General features: G+C 41.6%; 1 protein-coding gene across 2 annotated transcripts in view; it reads right to left on the reverse strand.

Moving 5' to 3' along the window:
• Positions 1–731: 731 nt before the first annotated feature.
• Positions 732–16,157, reverse strand: part of ADAMTS9 (ADAM metallopeptidase with thrombospondin type 1 motif 9) — a 158,972-nt gene continuing 143,546 nt past the window's right edge. For both annotated transcript variants that reach the window (XM_037799815.1, XM_037799806.1), the window contains exons 38-40: positions 13,137–13,241; positions 4,204–4,298; positions 732–2,242 (exon numbers count right to left, since the gene is read on the reverse strand). In XM_037799815.1, coding sequence (XP_037655743.1) covers positions 4,209–4,298; positions 13,137–13,241 — 195 coding nt within the window. In that variant the 3' untranslated portion in view covers positions 732–2,242; positions 4,204–4,208. The remainder of the gene's footprint in view (positions 2,243–4,203; positions 4,299–13,136; positions 13,242–16,157) is intronic.

Here is a 16,157-nt window from a genome sequence, read left to right on the forward strand (position 1 = left end):
GTGAAATAAGCCAGGCACAAAGGGAGAGATATTGTATGTTACTGCTAATGTGACCTCTGTGAAAAATATAAAGTAAGTGTCTTATATGGTAGAATATAGGGAACCTAGAGATAGACAGCAACTAGTGAAGGGGGATCGATAATTTAATAAGAACAGGTAAGATACTGAGGGTAATTGTAATGATATGGGAATGCTCAGGAATGACTATGGTTTCTTAATTTTCTTGGGTATGGTAGGAACATGTTGGAATTAATGTAGTTATTTTAGGTTATTTGTTTTTCTTATTCCTTTGATGTGTTTGAAAATTTTTTTTAAAATTTTTTTGATAAATAAAGTTAAAAAAAAAAAAAAAACAATGTAGGAAAGGGTCTGGCACATGGTGATGCCCAGTTGCTGTTAGCTTGAGTAGAGTTGTTTGGAAAGCTCTCATTTCCCTGGACACAATCAGTCCATATTGTACGAACTACTGCTACATCAAATTAACAAGTAAGCCCAGAGACCCCCAGTTAATTAAATTTCCTCTTTTGTTTGCTCAATTGTTTCCTATCTCACAAACAAGGGGTTTATGCCCCTGATTTCCAGAAGAATCACTTCCACTGATTTGGGTGATGAAAAAGAGCTTGGGAATAGTCCCCATCCCTTATTTTGTCTCAAACTGGCAATTTTAAAAACTAGAAGCATTTTCATTCCAACTTGAATCAAGAGTCCAGAAATCACGTGAAAAACAAATGTTTGAATGTGGTCATGGTATTTATTCATAATATATTTTCACAATGTATTAATAATGGAGAATAACACTTATTCATAAACTGAGTATAACTATTCCTGGAGCACTCTGGAGTTCTCGGGTTAGAGAAGACTGCCAGGGTTTTCCTACTGTCTTTGGTTTCTGGACGTGGGTGGGCTTCTCACACCAATCATCTTCCATGGGCCACAGGGAATGACTTCCCTTCAATCGGGCTGGAAGGGCAGAAAGACCATGGCTTCAACACCTCCATTTTGGAAAGAAGTAGCAAAGAGTAGATCAGTGGAAGATCAGAAAAACTCAGGCATCTTGTATTCCATGGTTCATTTCTTCTCACAAATGTCAATTACTACAGCAATCATGAAAACTGGCAGGGTCTTAGGCTCCTGGCCTGAAGAGAAGTCATGTCACCAGCCAAAGTTTTCATGCAAAAGGCAATTCCGATGACCTAGAACCTGGTTCTGAACTTCTCCGGGTGTGCTGGGTGTGCTGAAGACCACCTCCATCCTGTGCATCCTGTCTTGCTAATGGTAAACTCGGATGCCATTTCAGAAGGTCTTGGCAAAATGGTGAAAGGACATCACGTTCTCAGTGTCACACTGTAATGAAGCTGCTTGTGGGAGTCTCCATTTAACTACAGGGAACTAAGGCACCATGGACTGAAGTAAAGCATATTAATCACAATAACAAGAACAGGGTCCAACTCTCTTCCAGAAAAGGCATGTCCAAAAACAAGGGTGAACAGCTGGTCCTAATTTATCCAAGTGATGCTGTCTATTGGAAATTGTCTTTCCGTTCTTCCCTGTTATTAAATGTGTTTACATTTCTAAGTCTGAAGATCACTTAAATACATACAATATTAGCACCAAGGCAGAAATTTTTCCCAGAGATCACATAAAACTGAATAGATACTTAATATAAGTAAGAGTTGGTACAATCTGTGATACCACTAACTTACTTATTGGCTAATGGTACTTTTCTAGAAATGCCAAAAATACCCTTCTACGACTCTCATAGCACCTGGATGGCAGCTGGGTTGTTTTCAAACACCAAATGACAATATAAAAAAAAGTATCAATGAAACATTTACATATAGAAAGTAAACAATAGTGTACCGTGATAATGAGGGATCACTTTTTGTCATAGTACTACATATAATGTAGAGTACGTAAAATGCAGTGGTCTGACTGCAACAGACAAAATAACGCAAAGGCAGTCATAATAGAATCATTTTACGTACAAAAATATTACATCACAATAAATAATTTCAAACATAAATATTAAACTTTACATCATTAGGATATTTCACATACACACACATATATGAATATATATATGTGTGTGTATATATATGTCTATATATGCATATGTACACACACACACATACACACACACCAGCATACAAATCTTCACACACACACATGCACCCAAATTTAAGGTGGAGGTATTGCATTACTATCCTTCATCCATCCCATAATGGCTTTCTCTTCAGAGCACCTGAAAAGAAAAACAAACAAACATGAAATATAAATCTTCTACCTCAAATGCCTTAAGTCAAGAGCAGATAAACCATAAATTTTCACATACAGAACTTAAAAATACATTATTTTCTCTACATTATAAAAGCAATGCTTGTTTGCTGTATGGAACATTGGCATTTCAGTGAAGTATAAAGAATTAAATAAAAAGCCACTAGCCTGAAATCTCACCATATAAGATAACTGCTCATCAAATATTAGTGTATTTTCTTCTAATATTTGTCTACACATGCATGTTTAGATATGTAAATATATCTATAAGTTTTACTACATAAAACTTAAGGATATAAGCTTTTTGCTACAAGTAAAGTACATGTGAAATTTATTACTATATACAAAATTTATAAAAAATATATACAAAAATTGGAGTCTGCGGTGGCTATCTGCTGATTTTGCCGGCTTCCTTCCCATCTCTCCTCTCTGATAACACAGCTCCTCTGCTCCTTTGGAAACCTGCCTCTTCCAACTGATGTCACCAATCACCTGACTCAACGTGGGCACATGATCACGTGATCCCAGGCCCGTGGACACTGATTGGTTCAGAAGTGGCCACGTGACCAATCAGAGTTGTTTTTTTTGTTTTGTTTTGTTTTGTTTTTAGGGACAAAAATGGATGCTGGGGATGAAGAACCATTTCTGTGAGAACATTAGCTGATGTAATGATGCAAGCAAGCCCAGAGTTGCCAAGGACCAGGACCGTGAAGTGGAAGAGATGGTCTGCTGGAGAATGAAGCCATTGAAGAGGGAAGCTTTTCCAAGGGATGGGGAAAAAAAGAGGCCTGATGACTCTTTTTCAGCCTCTGGACTCAGTCATGCCTGAAGCTAGACCACCTCCTGCACATCCCAGTTGTTTAAGACAATACATTCTCTCCTTTTTTCCCCATTGCCTCTTACAAGGGAAATAAACCAAACTTAAGACCATAATTTAGAACATGGATATGTAATTAAACATTCAAACATTGATATGTAAATGTCAAATAGGTAATCCTGTGTCAGGATCTTGAAGAGCCTTACAGGGTAACTGGGGCTGCCAGAAGCTTGAGGGAAGCTATAAAAAGGTTATCTGAATTGGCTGAGCTGAAGGTACTGGGACAAGGAAAAGAGCAATCAGTTCAGACTTTTGCCCAGCAGAAGCAGCACTTGCTAGCATAAAGTCCCAGGGATTGTCAAACTCTAATTGTTCACCTGGGGATTTTGTTAAAATGCAGATTCTGATTCTAGGGTGATGACAGAGTTTGCATTTCTAACAAGGTCCCAGGTGAGGCTGATGATGCTGGTCCTTGGACTACTCCGTGACTAGCAAGAATGGAGACCAGTGCAGTAATGGAATGTACTGGCTAATGTCACTACCGGGTTCTGTGACTTCCAACAAGCAATTAATTGTTCTGGCCCTCATTTGTAAAATGAGGACAATAACACTCCCAACTTGTGGTTTTGTCATGAAGACTAAATGAAATAATGCCTGCAAAGTGTTTAGCATGGTGCCTGCCACACAGTGAGGGCTCAATAAATGCCAATACTATTATAATAATACTGCTGGGCAGTATTTCTCAAAAGATGACCTGGGAGTCACCTGCATCAGAATTCCCTGGGGAGATTGTGAAAAATATAGATCCCTGGATTCAGTAAAGATCTAATGAAGAAGAATGTTTGGAGATGGAGCCCAGTAACCAGCATTTTCAATAAGCTCTGCAGAGGAATCTGATGCAGGAGATCCAGGGATCTCACCTCCAAGGGTGGAGAATGATGGCTTCAGTTGTGTGAGGACAGATAAACAGGAGAGGAAGGATAGAAAAGTACTGGGTCAGCTTCAAGATCTTAACAATCACCCTGTCTAGGGGAAACTGGTCCAACCATGTTTGCCTCATCATTAAACAACAGAAAGAATATGAGAGAGACAGAGAGACCTGTAGGACTTACCTTAGCTATAAAACTTGCACCTCCAGGCCAGTGCCAGAGGACGGAGTGCACTTTCCACAGTAACCACCGCATTTCCCTACGACGCGGGTGCCATCCTGCAAGGAGATGCATCACTTTAGACTGTCTGCTTAGCTAATGTTTCCAGGTGCTTGAACTGGCTTCTTGGGAAATCATTCTTGCCTGCTGAGTAGAAGCTGTTGGGGATTGAACCATATCCCCCACAAAAAGCATGCTCTGTTCCCAATCCTTGGTTCCTGTGGGTGTGAACCCATTTGTAAATAGGACCTCGGAAGATGTTATTAATTAAGGTGCCCAAACTGAATGAGGGTGGGCCTTAATCCAATATAGCAGAAGTTCTTATCAGCAAAGGAAATGGAACATAAAAGTAGAAGCCACAGAGAGCAGTCAGCAACCAGAAATCAATGGAACCCGGAAGAGAAAGAAGACGCCACCATGTTTATTGCCATGTGACAGAAAAACAAAGGACCAAGGATCGCCAGCAGCCAGCTCCAGTATGACCCAGTCTTTGGGGAGACAGCACTCCCTTGCTGATGTCTCTATTTTAGACTTCTCATAGCCCCAAAAACCGTGAACCAATAAATTCCCATTGTTTATGCCAACCCACTGTATGGTATTTATTTTAGCACCAAGGAAACTAAAACAGAAGCAGAGCCCAACTTCCTCACCATGGTCTAAGCATGGTTGGCAAACTATGGCTTGTGGGCAAAATCCAGCCCATCACCTATTTTTGTATGGCCCAAAGGCTAAGAATGGTTTTTACATTTTTAAAGGGTTGAGAAAATCAAAACAAGAAGAATATTTTTTGACAAGTGAAAAATTACATGATATTCAAATTTCTATGTCCATAAATAAAGTTTTATTGGAGAATAGTCATGCTCATTTAATTACCTAATGTCTAGGGCAGCTTTCATGCTACAACAGCAGAGCTGCTGAGCTGCAACAGTTCTCTTCACTTCACATTGCCATTCAGTGCACTATAAATCACAGTGACACAGTTTCAACCTGATTGTGTTTTTAAGTGCCATGTGTGTTGTTGTACCATAACATTTTACTTACTTTTTTATTCAATGTGCATCCATTGTGTCAAAACAAGAAGAGAAAAGTGGATTTCAAATGTCACATTTTTTAGGTACAGTATGTGGACTGTTTTGTCAAATTAGATAGCAAAGCACTATGTTTATTATGCAATGACATTATAGCTGTCCTAAAAGAATGTACACCAACATTACCAAACTAAGCACTCAACGCTGACATTCCCAACTCACAGGAAAGTGATGGTGAGAAATTTAGAATATTTAAAAGGGATATATCACCAAAGCAGAATTTCTTCACAAAAATTAAAAAGAGGCTGCAATGAAGTTTTCAAGTGGCTCATTTGTTAGTCAAGCAATGAAAACTTTTTGAGTTAATTAAATCACATTTAATTTCATCAACTGAAAAAATGTGTCCAGAGAAGTTAAACTTTTTAAAGACTATCACCTGTTTGGCAAGAACAATTATGCAAAGAATTGATGATATTGAGAGCAACATCAACAGTCAATTTAAAAACAAGGCAAAGATTACAAGTGGTTTTCTTTGGCTCTTTATGAGTCAACAGATATTGATACTGCTTAGTTGTTTATTCAGGGAGTCAATGCCAAGTTTGAAGTGACTAAAGAGTTAACCTCTTTGAATAGTCTGTGTGGAACAAGTACAGGTGGGGATCTATTCAAAGATGCTGAGAAAACTACTGCAACAACCGAAGTGGAATCTGCTAAGATGTGTTACAACTTATGATAGTATAATATGTACAGAGCATAAAAAACCTTAATTGGACAAATTTACAAAACTTGTGAAAATGTAAGATATTTAAAGCTTATGGTTATTGACTGTATTTTTCATCAGCAGGTATATGGAAAATATTTGAACATATCCAGTGTTACTGAACTACCTGTGCCAGTTATGAATGTCATTTGCTATCAAAGACTTAACCATCACCAGACTTGAGATTTTTTTTTTTTTTGGTCAGATACAGAAGCAGCATACCCTGACTTGTCCTCCTACACAACAAGTCAGTGGCTTAACAGTGGTAAAGTTTTATTGTAATTTTTTAGCTCTGGGCCAAAATTTGAAATTTTTCTGAACAAAAAGAACTGCTCTTGAGCAATATACTTGAACATTTAATGGCTTTGGACATTAGCTTTTGCTATAGACTATAATGTTTCTTAATAAATGCAGCCTAAAATTACTAGGCAAACTGTATTTACATGAAAATTTATGGCAAAGCACAGCAAAATTTGTGATAGTGATTTCAATGACTATTTTATGAATCATAAGCAATGTTAAGCTGCTTTATACACTTTTTGTTTTGTCAAAAGTTAAGAAGCTACATCTCCATTCCACACACATTTACAGCAAATATATTTTTTGAGCTTAAACTACATTTCTAGCAACAGATTTCAGACTTTGATGTAAGTGCAAAAGAGATTTCCATATTTCAAAATTCACTTAACCATGCAATTGAGGAGCTTCTATTTCACCTTCCATTGGAAGGGATTAATCTGCAATGTAATGGCATGCTAAAAGGCAAATATCAAGAGAAAAATCTCATAGAATTCTATAAATGCCAGCTGAACAATGGATATGTTCAATTAAACTTATATGGTTGTGGACAGATATCAGTGTTTGGCAAAACCTATCCGTGAAAAAAGATGTTTTCAAAGATAAAATATATAAAATCTCATTTTAGATCAGCATTGAAAGATAAACATTTGCAATCAACTTTGATATTAGAGAACACTAAATAAGAAAAAGGTTATCCTCCCTCTTATATTCCATTCTTCCTGTTAGTAGACCTGTACTAGCCATTTACAGAAAATGTTTGCCAGCCCCGGATCTAAAGCTGGGCATGGTCTTTCTCTGCTTGCCTTTCCAGATTCATCTCATGCCACTCTCCCTCCTCCAAGGCCTGTATTTGTTGAGGTTGCTTGTCTGACATGCTCCTTACCACACGAGGCCTTTGCACAGGCCATTCCTTCTAATTGGAGCACTCTTCCCCTGTTTCTCTATGTGCACCACAGAATCCCAATTTTTGCCTAGTAAATTCTCTAGAACTCAGTTCAAAGGCCACTTCTTTTGAGAAACCTTCCTGACCCAGCTACCTGCTACAAAGCACTCTAATTGAGTAACTATTTCTTTAATATCTGTCTTCCTGAGAGAATGTGCTCCGTGATGGTAGAGCCAATTTCTTGTTAAGATTCACGAGTTCCCAAATCCTAGCACAGTGTCTGGCTCATATAGTGGTACTAGATACAAATTTGTTGAAGGAATGAACAAATGAATGGATGATAAAGGCTCAAGTCGATGTCCACTCTTCTTTCTGAACTGCAATTCAGGCTGCTCTCCTAGTTAGTTCCCCTAATGCCTTACCATGCTATGAAAAACCCTTGTTGAATGGTGGCATAACGTCTCATTGGGCAGATTTACCATAAGTCACATAACCATTCTCCCAATATTCGGTATTTGAGATGTTTCATATTTTTCACTATTGGGAATACCAATGTGAAGAACATATTTATGCCTTCATTTTGGGTTTCTAAATTTGGGCGACATTCCCAGAATGGGGTCAAAGGGCATGAAGATTTGGTTCCTGTGGCCAAACCCTGAAAGTTTCTCGCAAGCTACAAGACATCTCATTTAAAAAAGGAAGGAAGGAAGGAAGAAAAGAAGGAAAGAAAGAAGGTTCTTGCAAGCCACAAGATATCTCATTTAAACAAGAAAGGAAGGAAGGAAGTTGCCAATCTAAAAAATAAGAAAAAATAGTTTCTTTTAAAATCTTGTATGCCTTTGATTATAAGTGAGGTTGAAGTGGGAGAGTTATTTCTATCACACTACTTGGTCCTAGTTTTAGGAGCCCACATTAGTTCTGGAGCGAGTCCATGCCACCGTGTCCTGGTCGTCTAGCCACGAACCTTCCCACTAGGCTTAAGTATAGAGCTGGTGGCCTTAATGATGTCAATGCACTAGGAATGTTTTCTTTCTCATCAAAGGTTATGCTTCACCCAATTTTTCTCCTGACCCTGCAAAAGGGATACTTTGAGGCAAACTGTCTGAGGCTTGTATTTTAGCTTTAAATAAACTCTTTAAGCCTCAGTTCCCTCATTCATTTGGGGAAATAAAAGGCTCTACTCAAAGATTTGCTATACATGAAAGCATGCATGTAAAGTGCTTAGCATAGTACTTGGCCTAATGTATGTGCTCAGTAATTATTAGCTATTATAATCATAACGGTATTTTTTCCACATAGCTCTCCAACATAGCCTGTTCTCAAGATGAGGAAATGATAAAAAGTCTCAGATACTGGTGTTACAATGTCCACGCTATCTCATTAAATGGGACTCTGTTCATTTGAAACTTAGATAAAGGCTGAGCTAAAACTTGACATTTTTACTACAGAATTTAAAAAAGCTACACTTAGCAAATGAATAGCATAAAAATGACTGTCACAGAAATAGTATCTATTTCAGAGAAAAGGTATGTTTTTCAGCATTTTAGAAACACCTACACCCATATAATGAAACACTAATTGCAAATCATTTTTATTTCTTCATTAAAGCAGGCCCACTAAGAATCTCTTTTCGATGAATATTTTGTTAGCTTGTTTGAGCTGTTACTTATTAATTAAAATGAACAAATCTCTGTTTCATTAAAAATAGTTTATATTTCATAGTTTTCACTAATTCTGCTCTTCTTCTCAGACAGTATGACTAGGCACCGTTAGCTCATATGATTTAGGAAGACCAGCACATCTTTTGACTGCAATTACTTACATTTCGTTGGAGTGTGGTGGAAGGAAGGTGGCTTGCAGGGAGGGGGATGTGGATTTTGCTAAGAAAATCTATAAAGATGATAGTGAATGGAGAAATGATTTTAGGTCCTAAAATCAAATGTCAGGATGAAAATCATGTATGGTGAAATTTACCCTTGAATGTTCCTGAAACTGCCCATAAAACACAATCTTTATATTTGTTTTTAAACACAACTTTAGACAGTTACACATGTATGAACATACATATAAATGTGTCTAATCTTTATAGGAATATACAGAATATAAAGCACACATACATAAAATGTAATTTTCCAATATTTTCTATACTAGTCTGTAGTACGATTATTATACAAGGCAGAGAGTTGAATTTTCTTAAGTTAATTGCATGATAGGAGGCAATCCATGATAGATAAATGAGAGCTGACTAGCACACACACACTCACACACATACATGAGCATATGTATCTCAGGTTACTTAAGTCCATGGGATTGTAAATTATTTGAGAGACAGAAGCTAAGTCTATCTCCTCGATGGCAATACAACATTCATTAATTTTTCATTCCAAAGCAATTCTTTGATTTACAACCGTTTCCGCAGCACAAGGATGTCTATTAGGCCCTAGAGCCTGGAAGCCAGGCCTTAGGAAATCAGGCCCCTAGTTCCAGCCTGACCCCACACATCCCCCAGGCACACAGGAAGGCAAAAAGACCTGTGCGGTCCTCTCATCCCCCAGCCCGGAAGTGAACCTCCTCCCTGCAAAGAGGCAGATGGGCGCGTGGAGCCGGGGTGGAATCCCGATTGGAGGCGAAGGGTGCTTTCCGATCCCGAGTACATCCATGAGTTGCGGGTACGCAGAATATCCCACGTCCCGGGCAGAAGAGCTCAAATCTCAACATTTGTTCTCTGACCTCACAGGTGGACCACAGTCCCTCTGTCTGTCTGCCTCTCACACAGGGAACTGAGCAGAGTAGAAACTCATTAGATTTGAACTGAGCAAGTACAGCCAAAGCCTTTGCCTCGTAGTCCATCTCTGGACTGAAGCATCTCCCATATGACTCTCTCCCAGGGTGGGGTGGGGGTGGGGTCCCATGTGGCCCCACGGTGCTGAGCAGGCTCAGGCTCAGCCTCGACTCAGACCATCTCAAGCAAGCTTGCCTCCTTCATCACCTTGGCCAACTTATGAAATCTTATGGCAAGCCTCAGAGCTAAGAGGTTAGAACACTAAGAACTAATACTTATTACGCTACTGCTACTTGCTAAATGACATGCATTTGAACAGCTTTACACCATTATTTCATTTATGCTTCACAAGAGCCCAATGCCATAAGGACTACCATGAGCTACCCATTTTATGGATGAGGAGACCAAGGCCCCTGAGTTCAAAAACTTGCCCAACTCAGGCCATCTGACTTGGACCCCGCTGTCCTCTGCAGCCACTGCAGGCTTTCACTAGGGCACCCAGGGTGCAGTCTGCTGCTGGTTGGTAAGACTGATTGAATCAAAGCAACCTTGCACACTCATCATCTATCCCCAGTCTCAACTTAACCTCCTGAGATTTTTATCCTATTCTTACTTTACTGCCCAAATTCCCTGGTAATAGGGGAGGTAGGTAGAATGCAAGAATTTAATGCAAAAAAATAGTAGCTGTTTTATTTATAAATTTATTTTTAAATTATTGTTAAAAATAAGAGCAGATTTCTTTCTAGTACACACAAGGGACCCAACAGTGAACTTGACATTGAGACCTGCTTTTACCAGCTTTGCCCCTGGTACTGAGAGAGTGTCCTGTCCTCAAAGTGGTTCTGGAGATCCCATTTCACCCTAAATGACTGCAGTTTTCCTTTAGTTGTGCTTGGGGAAAACATTTTATTGTCAAGTTGGTTTGGAAAATTGAGGTTTTCATGATATTTTCCCCCCTGTAGCTCCCAGCAGAAAAGCAAAAGAAAATGAGTGATTCTTTGAGGCCTGAATCAAAGCCTGGCTGTCTGGATTATAACTGAGGGAGTGTGAGGGTCTCACAGGAGAATGGGCCCCTGTCCCTCAAGGACAGGATGATGGCAGGTAATGAGTGGGAGCAGGATATTGCACAATTTTCCAAAGCATCTTCTCTGAAACACTGGCTATGCAGGAAAATTAAAAGGTATAACTTTAAAAAGTAGGTTCTGTGGTTGGTTTAATTTAGGTCAGTGGTTCTCAAAATGTAATCCCAACCAGGGGTACCAGCATCGCCTGGCAAACTGTTAGAAATGTTAATTACCAGGTCCCTCCCCAGACAGACTGTGTTTTTACAAAACAGCCGCCAGTCCTGGCGGGGTAGTGATAATTCTCTCCATAAGGTGGCACACTCAGCTTTAATTATCTTTAGTTTCTTGATGAAACCGGCTATATTGACACTGTGGCTGAACAAACAGAACTGTGACTTACGTTGCACTGTTTACATAAAGAGTTAGCTACATAATCATGCTGCAGGAAAGACCATATTTTTGACAGTTAATTTTTTTTGCTCCTTTGAGTCACTGAGGCATGATACGTGGATGCTGGGTGGCAGGGGTGGAGGAAGAACATAATTTGAGGCATTCTAAAGCACATATTGTAAAGCTTGCTCCTTTTCAACTACTTTTATTTCTTCCATAAAAGGAAAATAATGATTAAATTACAAGCAATCAATTTAACCATTTAGTTAATCAGATTTGAGATAGCTGGTTGGCTGAGATGGAGAAAAATAGAAGTGTTGTAGTATTTTCTAGATGCTGTGTAACCCTGGCAGCCAGAAAAAAGGGATCAGGAAACACTGGAATATTTTTGGGAAGTCATAATTGGATGTTCTCTCCTTTCCTGGGGGGAAGTAGGATTGACCTTGTCCTTTATAGTCTAATTTTGCTTAAGTGGAAACATTTTTGATGGAGTTGCCAGATTTAGCAAATAAAAATACATGATGCCCAGTTAAATTTGAATGTCAGATAAACAGCAAATACTTTTTTAGTATAAGTATATCCCAAGCAATGTTTGAGACCTACTTACACTAAAAAATATTCCTTGCTTATTTGAAATTCAAATTTAGCTAGGTGTCCCGTATTTTTTCTGGCAACCGTTCTTTGAAATAATACCCCACTTTCCCAATTCTCTTATACTTCTCCCTCCCCCAACTCCCATTTCTGAGGAGAACCAGAGGTAGGGGTCAGGGCTGAGGTGGGCTGGGGAAATAAACCATATTCCAGTAAGTTTCCTATTAGTCCACAAGTCACGTCCTGTTCCCACTTTCTCATAGCTGAGCAAAGACTGTAAGAGGCGTTTTCTGCCTTGGCTGTGTATTAGAATCACCTGCGGAGTTTTATATTCCACCCTGTCAGGGCCCCACCCCTTAGAGATGCCAATTCACTGACCTGGGTGGGGCTGAGCAAATGCATGTTAAAGTTTCCCAGGTGATTCAAATGTACAGCCACGCTGAGAAACAGTCTATAGACCGGTGCCTCTCAAGCTGTCCTGTGCGTGAGTCACCTGGGCCCTTGTGAACTTCAGAGCCTGACTCAGCAGGGCTGGGGCCCCAGCGCCTGCCTTTCCCAGGTGAAGCTCGTATTCTGTGTGCACTCACTTTGAGTAGCAAGTTTGGAGCATAAAAACGGATTACTGTAGGGACTGTGAATGTTTTCTGAACTCACTGGAAACCTTACCTCCTAACTTTCCCTGTCTTCCAGACACTTTGGTATTTTAAATTTTCTTTAAAAATAAAACAAAAGAAGAAAGAAAGAAAGGAAAAGATCCCTTTCCCTAAATTCACAAAAGCGATCACAGGTGGGCTGGCTGCCAGGTGTCTGAGCCACACACTGGCCAGTTGCCTCTCACTGCTTTTTGCTTCCCACTTAAGCAGTTCTTCTAATTACTTGATGGCTCACAGCTTCACCTCTTGAGGAAGAATTCAGGGCTTCATGGACTTGCTCTCCCTATTCTGCTTATACGTAACACCATTCAGCATCGATTTATTTCCTAAATTTTCCTCCTAACACAAAATGGTTTGAGGTGGTCAGGAAGTACACGTGTTCCTTTTGCACCGCTATGGTTATTAAAAACAAAACAACAACAACCTCCAACCAGACTGTAACTTACCGGTGACTTCTTAATATCCGAGACGGCGTAATTCCCTTGTGATATCCATCTGGCAGATTCCGTTAAAGACAGGCCAGTTCCGTAAAGGTTGATGCTGAAACGACCCTGGAATAAAAGGCAAATGAAAAAGATTCTTTCTTCAAATGATGTTCCAAGCAAATACAAAGGTGACACAACGAAAGATACCTGGGAAAGGATATTCATTACATTGGCAGCTACTAATAACTGAGGTTCTTGTGGCCCCGGGCCAGGCACTTTACAAGCATCATCGCACTCATCTTCGCAAAAGCTCTATGAAGGGGTATTCTTTAACAGTGGGGAAACTGAGGCCCGACCCAGGGATTAACTTCTCTAGGGATACAATAAGAGTCCATCTCACATGTACCTGACTTCAAAGTCCTTGCTTTCACCTGCAACTCTTTTGCCTCCGAACACAGTCATCCTAGTGTTTCTCACAGTTATTCAGGAACAGCGTAATTTTTTCTAACAAGATCTTGCTGCCAAAGCTTCCTGGCTCCCAACTCCCGGCAGCGATTAGCACTGGTGTACTAAGCACAGCAGGGTGGGACTTCAAAGAGGCGCCTTCTCTGGAACGGCCAGCAGAGGGCAGGCTTGGCCTGCTCAAGACCACCTGGGACTGTGGGGGGGGACTGCTGCTTCTACCAAATGAAAACACACCTCCCAAACGGCTCGTTTTCCTTTCAAAAACGAGGCTCTGGGTGCTTCAACACTTATTTCTAAGGAGAGGGTGTAGCAGAGCGATCCTCTCTTGCTTTTACTCCCCATCTCTCTCAGTCTCTCTTTCAAAAATGACTCTGTAAAGGCATCTGAAATAGTTTCTCCTTGAGGCTTTCCAGCCCACATCCCGTTTGTAGGGTAAGGCACCACCACCGCCTCAGTGTCCTAACTACTTCACAACAAGTTTCAGGGTTTAAAAGGTTCTGCACGCACAAGCCCTTGGGAATGCTTCCTCTGAGAAACTTAGAATCCGGAACTTTGTCAAAACAGTTTCCTAAAGCAAGGGGGAGAGCAGTGAGGAGACTGGCCAGTCAGAACAGGTGTGAATTCGGCTGTCACATGTGCTTAGATCCTGGAACAGATTTCTTTTTAGCCTCTCAGAACTTCAGTTTGCCCATCTGTAAAATGGGAGCTAATTAAAGTACCTCCCTCAGAGTACTGTAGTTCTGAATAAATGACATTAACCACGTCGATTATGGCTGCAACTTAGTGGATACTCAAAAATTTTGTAACTGTCCCGTGTTTTCTCATTGTTCTGTAAATGTCAGTTTTATATCTCCAATATAACAGTAAGCTTATTGAGGGCAGGGACTCAGCCTTGCTTTGTTTTCTTATATCAGTTACAGTTTATAACATATGATAGGCACTTGGTAAATTCTTAATAAATATTATATCCTAGCCCTTTACTATTAAGACTTCCCTGAGTAGGTGTAATCTGGGGGTTTCCTCTCCATAAACTTTTACTAACAGTTTATAAACCCTTTTGGAGCCTTAGAGTCCACATCTGTAAAATGGAGACCAGTAGGATTCCTACTTCTAGAGGTGACAGGAGGATCTGGTCTGGTGTAAGTTAGTTGTTCTCAACAGGGGATGACTGTGACCCTCAGAGGACATTTAGTAATGTCTGGAGATGTTTTCAGTTGTCACAGCTGGCCTCACGTGGGGAGAGGTCAGGGATGCAGCCAAATATCCTACGTTGCGCAGGACACTCCCCAACAACAGAGAATTATCCAGCTCAGAAGGTCTGCAGTGCTGCCAGGGCTGAGTTCATCTGCCGGGGTCACCCAAGGGCCTTGGGCTGCCTGCCACACTGCTGCGGCCGCCCTTGACTGAGGAGGTGGCTGTGTGGCCCTGAGGTGCCCCACGTGTCCTGCAGCCCCTCCGTGGCACTAACAGCTGCAAACAGGGCATCCACCCTGTGTGTGGGGCGCCTACTGTGGCCGGGAAGATCTCTGGTAGCCAGCAGCTGGAGGCTGGCTGGTGCCCGCGACAGGCTGGCCCGCTCTACCTCAGCCAGCACATCTGCACAGCTGTCATCAAATGCTTTGGGGTCACCTCAGTGACCCACTGCTTCCAAAAGTCCCATGAGCCAGGGGACTTCTGGGTCCTCTTGGGGTACAGCCAGTTACACTGGCCCACAGAGTCACAGCTGCCAGACGAGCGTGAATCGGATCACTGTCCACCCCACACTTCCAAAAGCTCTACCCATGGGGAGCGACATCATCATGCTGCAGCTGCACCTGCCTGTGAACTTTTCTTCCCAAGTCATCCCCACCTGCCTCTCAGCCAGCAGCTGCCCACTCGTGGGTCCTGCTGGGAAACTGGCTGGGGATGTGCAGTGAGGACAAGTTCCTGCCCTCACCATTCCATCTTCAGGAGGGAGAGGCTGGCATCTTAGCTCGTTCTATAAAAACTATTTCCAGCTGCCAACCCCAGCAGCCATGAGGACGATGCACAGGATGATATGCTGTGAGCTGGGCACCTCCCATCAGGAATGTCTCCCTGCCGAGGAGTTTCTGGGGGTTCCCTCATCTGCCAGCTGGAAAATACTGGTTGCTGGTGGGACTGGCCAGCTGGAGCTTGGACTTAGCCAAGTGCCTGGGAGCCCCCAGAGTCTTCACCAGGGTTACGTACTTCTCCACCTGGATCCACGAGCTCCAGGATGGCTCGCCTGCCCCAACCCTGCTCTGGTTCCTCCTCCCCAGGGCAGCCCGACGCTTCTGAATACCTGCACCCCACAGCCACCATCCACAGGCCTTCACAGACCTTCCTCCTGGTGCCCACTTCCCCCAGGACGCTGGACGGCACAGGGCACCCGGCCTCCAGAAGGACCTCTACACACTCCCTAGGGTTCCTCTTCTGGGCACCCGTGTCCATCTGAGGCTACCCCACCCCAGGCCTGGCAGAATAAAAATAATTTTTAACAAAGGACAAGAGTGCCAAGGTTGAGAAACCCTGGTATAGAGGATGGATTTATGCTAGAATCCTGACTCCCCTACTTCC

This window comes from Choloepus didactylus, chromosome 1 (assembly GCF_015220235.1).
Source record: "Choloepus didactylus isolate mChoDid1 chromosome 1, mChoDid1.pri, whole genome shotgun sequence".
NCBI lineage: Eukaryota > Metazoa > Chordata > Mammalia > Pilosa > Megalonychidae > Choloepus > Choloepus didactylus.